Source organism: Amaranthus tricolor, chromosome 7 (genome assembly GCF_026212465.1).
Source record: "Amaranthus tricolor cultivar Red isolate AtriRed21 chromosome 7, ASM2621246v1, whole genome shotgun sequence".
Lineage (NCBI taxonomy): Eukaryota > Viridiplantae > Streptophyta > Magnoliopsida > Caryophyllales > Amaranthaceae > Amaranthus > Amaranthus tricolor.
In genome coordinates, this window is record NC_080053.1 from 10,581,472 (window position 1) to 10,593,640 (window position 12,169).

Here is a 12,169-nt window from a genome sequence, read left to right on the forward strand (position 1 = left end):
CTATTAATCTTGGTATCTCCAAATAGGTTATAACATCAACTCCAAATACCAACTTTAATAAATTATAGTACCAACTGCAATAGGTTATAACACCAAATTTAATAGGTTATCTAAAGTCAACTCACACGTCTTGGTCTGTATTTTGTCAGTCAATTTTCTGGTCAATTTTGGTTTGCTAATCCTATCATTTCTCACCAAATGTCCAACTAGTACTTTTTGTCATACTACCAAACTTTAACTTATTTGTCTTGTTATTATTTAAACCCATTTCTTATTTGTCGCCACCAATTTCATTTTATCGCCACCCCCCCTTGAATGAAATTACGACTTTACCCCTGAAATTTAAAAAATTAAGAAAATGCCACTAAGCTTATAACTTATATAAAAACACTTCAAATCCACTCAATAACACTTTCATCACTTCCATAAAATCAAATTCTTCACATAAAATTAAGCGGAGCTAAAACTTTGGAATCGAAATCGTCAAAAAAAATTCGAGGTAAGTTTTTTTAAATCAATCGAAGCAAAAAAAAAAAAAAAAATTTTTCGATTCGGCCCAGTCGCACGTTTTGTGCGACTGGGCCAAAACCAAATTTTTTTTTTTTTTTTTTTTTAAAAAATTTTTGAAAGAGTTTGTTGTTAGTTAATGTTATTTAGTAAATGTTGTAATAATATGTATTATGATAATGTTGTTGTAAGAAGTAGTTATTGATTTACGTATTCGAAAAAGAAAAAAAAAAAAAATTAAAACCGGTCGCACGAACCGGTCGCACAAAATGTGCGACTGTACAGTCGCACATTTTGTGCGACCGGTTCGTGCGACCGGTTTTATTTTTTTTTTTTTTTATTGTAATGAATTTGTTTAGTGTAATTAATTTATTAAATTTGAGTTGTTTAAATATTTATGAATATAATAATTGTTTAATTATTTGTAAATGTGAAATATTTTACGTGTTGCTTGTTTTTAATTTATTTGATTTTAAGTAATTTAAAATGTTGTCTTAATTTAAATTATGAAAATTCTAGTAAATGGCTGGAAATCAAGGTAAAGGAAAAGGGTTTTTTAGAGGTTTATTAAGCGGCAATAGATCTAGGCCTACTTTACTGAGAGGTGATCCCCATGAGAGGGGGGTTACGGGATCTGCAAGGCGAGCAAGGCAAGAACAAGCGGCCATACATAGTCAGGCCCAACGTTCAAGTACCCTAGAGCAAGTGCGTAGTCGCTTTGAGCGCCAAAGTAGCCTACATAGTCATACGGTCGGCTCAGGTGACGATGATACTGAAGGGTCGGATTTTAAAACTTCATCCACCAACGATTGAAAGTACTCTTTATCATCGGCGTTTGCGTGCCGTACTTCTTCGTTCGCGTCTTGTTCTGCATCTAAATACTTTAACGTTTTCCAAAACGGATGTATATCGTCCAAGTACAAAGCACCATTAGACCTGATAGACAAGTAACAGTAACACGCGCATGGTAATCCGTGGGTTTTTTGAATGACACAACCGCATTTTTCTAAAAGACAACTGCCCAGGGTTAGCATCCGGTTGTGCTCCATCATCAATAGTTCCAAGGCAAATATAGAAACATGACGATACAGCGGTCGTAGAAAATTTAGTCGCGACGTTCTTGAAATGGAATTCTTAGATTCCTCAAGAGCTTGTCTTATTTTTGATTGTTGATTCATAATTTGTGCGTGCGCCCTTTTAAACAGCGTATCGAATGAGCTATTACCGCTACCCAAGTAGTACTTGAAGGAAGAGTGTTGACTTTCAACTCGACTGATAGTCTGGTTACCCAAGTGCAAACAATCATTCGTCCACGCACGCACAAATTTCTCTTTGTGAGGAATCCATGTTCCTGCCAAATATTGCACGACTCTCCGGTTCCTAGTCGACCAAGTGAACACAATCCCTTCCCATCTGTTTTCAAAATCGGCGATCGTCATACTGTTAACCAAGGGGTTCCATTTTGTTTGCCTGAATAACTGGCCCTGTTGATTTTTCTTGCCGCCACACAATTTATCGACCATGTTCTCCACGTCATTGCCAATATGCCATACGCATAATAGATGTCGTACATCTGCATTAAACATAAATTTAAAATTAATTCAGAAATATATAATACATAGATCGACGATAATTAATAATTAAAACATGTTTACCTGGAAAGACAGCATGAATAGCTGCAGACAAACCCTCATCCCGATCCGTTACGATTACATCCGGCGTCTGCACTGTCCCGTAAATATCCCTCAACCTCTCCAACACCCAAGAATAAGACACAGCCGCCTCATCTCGCATCAAACATAATGCAACCAAGAAATTATGATTCGTTGGCGTCATTCCAATGATTTCGCAAAGGGGCCACTTTTGCTTATTCGTTTTGTACGTTGTGTCTATCAACACAACATGGGGCCACGAACGTAGCATCTGGATAGAAGTTGGATTCGCAATCAATAATCTAGTCAACTGATCCTCACTATCCAAGTCCCTCCAAACTACATAATTATGCTCCGTGGCCATATACAGACAGTGTTGAAGAGGAGTCCTACCATCCATCTCTTCTCTCCTCATTGACTGTCTCTCATTGTAAATTTGATTCATACTAGCATAAAAACGAGGAAAATTTCTTCTAATTGAAGACATTATAAATGCTGGTTGCATGCCAGTTGCACTTAGATCTCGTATGTGCTGCCTGATATCCACAGTCATCCTATTTACTCTTATTTGACCATCTATGTACATGAAGAACGGATGGTTATGTATTCCTTTTTCACCAGGAAACACTCTAACCGTCCAAGGTCTTTCCTTTGGGTTACGACTAGTTCCTAAAATCATAAATTTACACCCACAACCCCTACTTTTGGAACCTGGTCGGGGAGCATTGTCTAAGTTATGCAAATCAACACTTCTTTTATCGTAACGGTGACATCTTAAGTACAGACTCACTCTAGAACGCCCTTCTTTTTTTTTATATGAAGCATGTGTAAATTGAAATCCAATTGTTAGTGCTATCTCATTAGCCCAAGTATGTAAATCATCTACAGAATCAAATTCTCTATCGGTAACAAATCTATCAGAATAATCTATATTATCTCCTAAATTTTCAAAGTCCTGCAAATAATAATTATAATAACATTATCATAATATATCAAAATAATAATAACTTAAAAAATAATTATTTCTACAAAATAATTATAATAAAATACCATTATTATAGCACAACAATAGATTAAAATAAAATAATTTAATTAAACAAAATAAATTTTATAATTCGAAGTTAAAAAAAAAAAAATAAATAGAAGTCGCACAAAACGTTTTGTGCGACTTCTATTTATTTTTTTTTTTATTCAAATACAAAAAAAAAAAAAAAAAAAAAAAAAAAAAATAAAATTTGAAGCAGTCGCACGAACCAGTCGCACAAAACGTGCGACTCCCAGTCGCACGTTTTGTGCGACTGGTTTGTGCGACTATGTTCCTATTTTTTTTTTTTTTTTTTGCAAAAATCGAACCGATTAATTACTTACCGGATCGTTATCATGCACGTCTTGGTATGCCATTGATGTTCGATCTAGAGTTCTAGCTTGTTTAACTTTACGTATTGTTTTTAGAGAGTTTTTAGAGAGAAGGTATCGTGTTTGAATTCGAATATACTACCATAAAGCCTCTGAAAATTCAATATATATATAATTCCGATAATAATGTCATTAAGCGATAACAATGTTATTAAGTGCCATTTACATTTCTTAAACATTTTTTAACTTAAGTGACATTTTTGTAATTTTTTTTAATCTAGGGGTAATATGGTAATTTTGTTAGAAGGGGGGGGTGGCGATAAAATGAAAAAGGTGGCGACAAATAATAATTCCCTATTTAAACTGCTACTGCTATTTCAGTTCTAATAACACATCAACTATCTACAGATTGCTGAGGAAATTTTGTTTTACATATATTATATTAGCAATTAGTTTTTAATCATTTATATAATTTTTTTTAATGCAACAGGATGGCTGTACAAAAGTTGAATTTTATTATTTTACGTTTAAAAGTATATTCTTTACATTTTGACATTAAGTTGTTTCATAATAATTTTTAATAAATAGGAATAATGAGTAATTATCATTGTATTTTTTAATAACATCATTCTTTGTTGAAAAAATATTTTTAATATTTTTAATTCATAGGACTCAGCGTTAATGAAATGTTGTTCGGTTTAGATGGCAATTAGGAGCTGATTAATGATCATCAAATTAGACACAGCACATGCATTAAAATTGGGAGTCAATGAGTGTCTTCTGGTCTGTATTATGTCACTCAATTTACTGGTCAATTTTGGTTTACTAATTCCATCATTTCTTACCAAATGGCCGTTAGCAATCAGCACATATACATTGACTACCAAAAACAAAATCAAATGAAGGATTTAATTAAAGTATACGAGTATATATACAACTACTACTACAATTACGATCCGTTTAATTAGTGGTACTAAATTGTGGTAATGGGAATGATTTATAGTGTAAAATTTTATCAAAAGTTCCATATCAATCCCATGTTAATAAAACTTTAATCACAAAAATGTTTCTTTGTTTACAAATGTTCATTACCACCTAATACTACATCTCTCAATAGTAATGCATTGGAATGAATTTTATGATGAAAATGAGATGATTGGAGTTGGACAAGCATAGCCATTAATGTAGTTAAGAGATTTTTCAACTAAAATCACATTAATTTTTTCATTCCCATTATCTCCATACTACCCACTAAACGGACTGTAATACAATTTACAATGTCATATGATTTGACAATTAAAGTAATTGACTAAACTCTTCCTACATAATACTCCAACTCAAGTGCTTTGGCTAATACTCCCTCATATTCAACTGATATGTTCCATTTGACTTTTCAGCATTTTTTAAATGGTTAAAAGGGACCACATGTGAAAGAAAAAAATATAGTGATGTTTAAATTTTTATAGGGTAAAGTGGGGTTAGTATGGATAAAGGTGTGAAAAAGCTAAATTTAGTAGGAGTAAATTAGTAAAGGTAACACATCCAAAATAGAAATGAGACATTTAAGGTGACTTGACCAAATAAGAAAAAGAGGCACTTAGGATGAATAGGAGAGAGTATATTTTTTACTTGCAAATACATACCCTTTTTCCTTATAAAATAACATCATGTTGTAGTCATAATATTAATTTATTTGGAGTTAGAAAAAACATAATTGATTACGATTAATGGAGGACAAAGTTATTAAATGGTGTAAAGTAAGCTAGACAAAACTAAATAAATAGACTCAATTTTATACTATACGCATTAGTAATTTCCGCTCGTTTGGTAATCGGTACAAAATGTTGTAAATAGTAATGAAAAGCTAGCATAATTTTGATAGAAGTATCTCTTTACAAATTTAATGACCATGCTTTTTCTCCTTTACAATTTCATTTTCTTCACAATATTTATTTAAATGTATTAGCATTTGAACACAGGGCATTAGGTGGTCAAGAAAATTTGTAAATATTTTTATGATCAAACTTTCATTACAATGGGAATGACATCATACAAATTATAAAAATTTACACTATAAATAATTTACATTATCACCAATTAGTACCGTTAAATACACAGAGCGTTACTAAGTGAATAACATATCAAACAGGAGAGCATATTGATCTGTCTAAACGCCAATACAAGTGAATATTGACGCTTTTTTGAAGCGTCGCTGACATATATTGCGTAGCTTTAAAGCGTCTCAAAATGTAAACAAAACATCACAAAATGTCTTGTTTTCTCGTATTGGAAGAAAGAAAGAAAGAAAAAAAAAAGAAAGAGAGAGAATGGCTATATGTAAAATGTAATAAACTTAAAAATGAAAAATGTAATAGACTGATGAGAGACGGAGTATAAATGGAGTATGAAAAATGAAAATTGTAAAACTTGACAAAAAAAAAAAGAGGTAAGAGTTAGTAAAGAGTATAAATGGCGAAGAGAGTTTTATAGAAATGAGAGAGATTTAGGCTTAGAATTGGGTTTGTTTGAGGGATAAAATTTACTTTGAAATTTAAATATCCCGCATATAAAATTGGCAATAAAATTAGCTACCAATACTATTTGTGGCCAACTTACAAAATTAGCTACAAAAATGATTTTGTAGCTAATCTTCTTTAGTCAAAACTCAGTTTTATTGGAAAACAAGGCTCTAGGTGTAGTGGGTTCAGTTAAAGCAAATGCGACTGCTCGTTAGATTGGAAAATAAACAGTTGAAGAAAACTTTTTCATTATAAAAAATTTAACTTTTTGCGAAATTGAATTTTGTGGCATTAAAAAAATGCCACCAATTCATATTTTTAATATAATAATTATTGGTTTTTACTTAAAGTTCCACCATTAAGTGATTTAGCGACACTTTATTTGGTCTTTAGTGGCATATGTAATTGTTACTATAGTCTATAGTGTCATTTGTGAGAAATGTCACTAGATCATATGTCTTAAAAAGCTTTAGTGTGATTTTTTAATATGCTGCTAAAGGGTCTAATAAATGTTACTAAATACTCTATATATACTATTACAATTTGAAACAGCGAATTAAATGTCACTAATTATGTTGTAGTCTTCTCTTATATATGTAATGGATATCAACATTTTCATTAGAGGCTATCACAAAAAATAAAAGTGTAAAAAAAGAAAAGAGAGAAAACTGGATATAAATATGATTTTTAGATGAGTGATATCGAAGACATATAGAGTAGAATAAGAAAACACAAATTGGTTTCAACCTTACCTTTCATATCATCATCAAAAAAACTTATCTGATTAGCAAAAATTTTCAATAATGATTTTCACAATAACATAAAAAAGACATAACATGAACAACTGAAACATATAGACCATTATGAGTCTCCACTATGACATTGATATTCACATTTTGATACCTGAATCAAATGAAACACATGCACTTAATCCAATCTTTTCAAAAAGAAAGATGATATCATACAACAAGTCACGTAATCCTTGATGGACGAACTATTTGACAACACCAGAAACTCAGAGGAGACGGAAGTATCGATGTTTCGTCGCTTAAAATGTCAGGAAACTCCAAGAATTATTCTCTGAGAAGAAGGGAATATCACACGTTTAATTTCAAATACCAAAGGAGAGTAAAAAACGTTGGAATGGCAAAAGAAGTAGGATGAAGAAATTGTAGGCACAGGCGCTGAAGAAGCAGGCTAAGAAATATAATGCTCTCTAATTTCAACCAGAATACTAAATGAAAGGATAAATTGGGCCGTCGTTTTTCTTACAAACTATACAAATAATACCTATTCGTATCGCTTGTTTTAGCAAACAATATAAATAAGTATTATTTGTATCGTTTGTTTAAACAAACGATACAAATAATACCTATTTGTATCGCTTGTTTTAACAAATGATACAAATAAGTATTATTTGTATCTTTTGTTTTACAAACTATACAAATAATATATTATTTGTATCTTTCATTTAATTAAAAGATAATAAAAGATAGTAAGTATTAGTATCCAAATTGGAAGTCTGGGATATACTTTGCACAGATGACAGATATATGATAAAAGCTTTCAAGAGTAAGTATCAGGTATTAATTTATTTATAGATGCGTATACAGCCAAGCTTTCAAGAGGAAAGACTTTGCTTCTGCTTTTATGTTAATGTTCCATGTTCAAATGTGCTGAACTGTAGTTGTGACTGTTAAACAGTAATTTCTATTAGTCTTTGGAAAAAACTTTTTTGTGGAGTACTTGGCATGTTTTTGGCTACACTTTAGTGTACAAGGTCCTTTTATGACCAGTTTAAAGGCAACCAAAATTTGAGGGTTGATGTGGGAATTTTTTGATTTTTACGATGATTTTTAGTTATGTTGTTTAATTTGGTGATATTTTGGAATAATTATTTAGTTAAATTGTTCAGTTTGGAGAAAAAGTGATTATGAACACCACTTTTATTAAATTTTAGAAAATTATTTGGTGGTATGGGAAAGAATGAAGGAGGTTATGAACACCACTTTTGTTATATTGAGTTTATTTGCAGGTACATGAGTTTAAAATTTTTGGATTATTCAAATTACAAACGTAACTCTGCCAAAATTTCTGCTGAATTTTTGTATTTGATGAAATTTATAATGTGTTTTTGTTTTGTTATTTGTTTTCAAGTTTATAATATATTATATATGAGGTATTAGCTTATTGTATGGATTGCATTAATAAATGTGTTTATTTTATTTTGTTTTGTTTATTATTTGTTTTGAAAAAGTATATTGCACGATCAAGCACATATAGCCAAGATGTAATCAATAAGGTTCATGAGCAATGGGCAAAGTTCTTTAGATCGAACTTTTTGTTAAATTAAATTTAATCTTGTACAAGCAACTAGTAGTACTACTTTTAGATCATATGTGATCATATATATAAGTGTAGTAGTGGATGTTATGTAAAAGAATATTTTCTAATTAATATACGTATTATTCAATCGTATATTATATATTACAGCCTCGAATAACCTCTAAAAATATATAATATATTAATCCCTAGTCGATATAGATAATAAGATTATATATATATTTTTAATTTAAAAAAAGGTCATTTGTATCTAAGGTTCAAACAAACGATACAAATAATAGATTATTTGTATCGTTTATTCGAAACAAACGATACAAATAACCTATTATTTGTAATAATTTGTTATTTGTATCATTTCGTTTAAATAAACGATAAAATAACACTTATTCGTATCTTTAGTTTTCAAACGATACAAATAATGTGTTATATGTAACCCTCTTGTTAGTAACCCCCAATATAACATACAAATAAGCTTAAAAACAATATACAAATAAGAATTTTTTTTACTAATGAGTAACAAGAAAAAGAACGAAAACAAAAAAAAGACAACTCATATATGCAAAAATAACAACGTACTTCAAGCTTAATAATGAACATCAAGAAAATCAAATATTAACACTCCAAATATAAATACCGAAAATCGATAAGGAAACAGAAAAATATTTTAAAAAAGCTACCACTCGCATTTCTTAACATGTTGGTATCACATTGAATATTCTAACAATTATATAGAGAAAGAAAAAAAAAAATACTTTAGGGAATTTAGTCTCATCTTGAGGCTCGTGAAATCGATTATTGAGTTTACTGACGTTGTTGATATTTTGCTACTCTTACCAAATATAACTTGTGTCTCTAATTAAATGAGGAATACCGTACACAAAGAGACGAACTTGACCAGCGGATCAAAAATTAGTTCAAGGAGCAGATACTTTGTGCTAGGCACCCCTTATAATTACATAGGCCCATGACAACTAAAAATAGCGATAACTAAAGGTGTTCATCAGTCCAAATTTGAACCGGATCGGCTGAAATTGGTTGGATCGAAAGACCGTAATTTTGAATGTGCTAAGACTGGAGCCCAGACCAATTCCATCCAATGCGGTCCTGGTCTAACCCGGTTTCCTTCCGTTCCGGTTCGTGTTTAGACCGGTTAGATCGGAAGTAATTTTTGATACCAAAATAAATTAAAAAATGGAAGATTTTAAAATAATTTAGCAAATTAATTATTATAAAATTAAAATATTTGAGTTATAAAATTATTTTTTTTAGAAATAGAAAAAAAATCTTAAAATATTATTCCCCTTCAAAATTACTTTTATATACATCCGGTCTAACCCGGATTTTTCCGAGTTTAGACCAGACCGGACTGGACCAGACCGAAAACCCAAAATGATGAATAAGTAAGATCCGAAGCCCGGACCGGATGCATCCAGTTCGATCCGAATAACTGTTATTCAATAAGAATATTCAAAAATATAATATTTGAAGCTGCATAGAATCAATTAAATCTAAAAGTTCAAACGAACAAATGACTAGAATGCACGCTCTTACCCGGACATAAAGAATGTCAAGTCAGTCTCGTCATATTTGTATTCTGCCTCTTGAAAATGACTATAACGCACGCCCTCACCCAAGATTATAAAGAATGACACTACTTTAGGAGTTCTACTTTACGTTTGGGTGTTGCATGCATTGTTTCCCACATTGGTGGACCGATAAGTTCTGTCCAACCGAGAACTCCTGGATTTTCGAAATGCGTAAAGTTAGTACGTTAGTCTTTTCCGAAATTCTTTACTTTCTTGTAATTTTCGACGTTTGTTTATGTCTTTTAGTCATGATTTAAGAACAACATTTACTCTCTTGAGTTCTTTATTTGTAGCATGAATTCAATTATTTAATGATACCGATTCATACTTGATTATATTAATTATTTAAATTGTTTCCTTAAACATTCTATTTACATATTCCCCTTTACTTTCAAGTATCAATAATTCATAGTTCTTGATTATATTTCACATACAGCCAATAGTATCATATACAAACTTATAAACAAAATAATACTTCTAAATAAAGTATACATAGCCTTTATTAAAATTTAGTCACTTAAGATAAAATTTATAATCATTTCAACAACTTAAGTTTATTTAACTCAACTTAATTTTTAAGTTGATTATCAAGAAGATACATAATGTCAACAAATATTCAGAAATTTTATTTGCTTGAATATTAAACAAGATTAAGTTAGATGATTCGAACTCCAAATACTACTCATCACAAACAATTTCATAATGCAACTATTTAATTGAATTCATATAAAAACTCCATAACTTAATTTAATATAAAATATAAGATGATTATATCAAGTTATTACTCAAATCAAATTAAATCAACTTATGATCTCAAACTAACAAATACTCATAAACCAGCTATATCAATGCATAATCAAATAAAACATGTTCATAATCAAGTTTCACTATGATCGGGTTTCCAACACATATAAATATTCAATAAGTAGAATGGTTTCACCCATTGTTATGAATGGTGTGACTTGAGTGCACAATTGATGTGTGCATTCATGTGTGACTCTTGGGTTTAGAATCCAATGAGTGTGTTAATATAGGTGTATTAAGTTGAGTCTTGATGATTGTGGTTTATGATGGTGATTAAGAGTATGGATTAATGAGGTAATGAAGTATGAGTTATTTATTGGAGTTATGGGACTTAATGAAGAAGTGCAAATGTTTAATTCTTGATGCTCCTAGGATGCTGTTTTTGACTCTTCATGTACTTGGGGATGTTTCATTATCATTTATTCATAGTTTTAATGTACTTAATGTTACTTAGTGAGATCTCTCTTATAAATAGAGAGCTCTCATTCACACATAAAATAATCCACAAAAATACACCCCAAGCCAAACACTAGCCTATACCTCTTCTCTTTGTAATCCTCCATATTTGAGAGTTCTTTGAACTCCTTTGATGATATAAGAGATACTACACACCGGAGGACGTAGCCTAAGTTGGGTGAACCTCGTTAAATCTTGTGTCGTTTTATTGCATTACTTTCTCCTACAAACATCGATATCATTGATAGCTTAATTTGTTTGTAACAAAACCTCATACTTTCGATCTTGGCAATATTGGAGTTTGAAACACATTGATCGAACTTTAATATAGCATCGTTTTCAATTGGTAAATCCAATAGGTTTCAATTCATAAGAAACAAACCTAAAATGTATATATTCTCATCATATCATACAATTATACAATTATACAATACAATAAAAATGTTGGAAAATTTCAAATGTCATCCTTTAAGGAGGCATGACAAATATAATTATTTTAGTGGTTAATAGTTGATTACATAATAATATTAACCTAATTTAGAATTTGATTATTTTTAAAACTAGAACTAAATTTGGTATAGTATAGAGTATAATTTATTATAGAAATTCTATATAACTAACCTAAACATTTGAAATATTTAATTGAATGAAAAAGTGATTTATTCAATGAATAATTTAAATTAAAATACTCCCTCCGTTCATTTTTGTTTGCCCTCTTTAAATTTGTCCAGATTAAAAGAGAGAAGTTTAGATTAGATTTTTGAAGTATATGTATTGAATATAAAATATATTCATGTGAGATCTTATAGATTTGTCTTGATGTAAAGTTTTTTAATATATTATTTTTATAATTTTTTCTAATGCATATTTCGAAATATTAAGACTTAAAATTTGCTAAAAAAAGTGTGTAAAAGGTAAAATGGACAAACAAAAAGAAACGAAGGGA

At 30.3% G+C, this 12,169-nt stretch overlaps 1 protein-coding gene across 1 annotated transcript in view; it reads right to left on the reverse strand.

The window, feature by feature from the left end:
- LOC130818478 (protein FAR1-RELATED SEQUENCE 2-like) overlaps positions 1-2,954 on the reverse strand; it is a 6,842-nt gene extending 3,888 nt beyond the window's left edge. Inside the window, exons 1-2 of the mRNA XM_057684651.1 lie at positions 2,163-2,954; positions 1,908-2,080 (exon numbers count right to left, since the gene is read on the reverse strand). Of these exons, the coding sequence (XP_057540634.1) occupies positions 1,908-2,080; positions 2,163-2,838 (849 nt within the window). The 5' untranslated portion in view covers positions 2,839-2,954. The remainder of the gene's footprint in view (positions 1-1,907; positions 2,081-2,162) is intronic.
- Between the last annotated feature and the right edge of the window lie 9,215 nt (positions 2,955-12,169).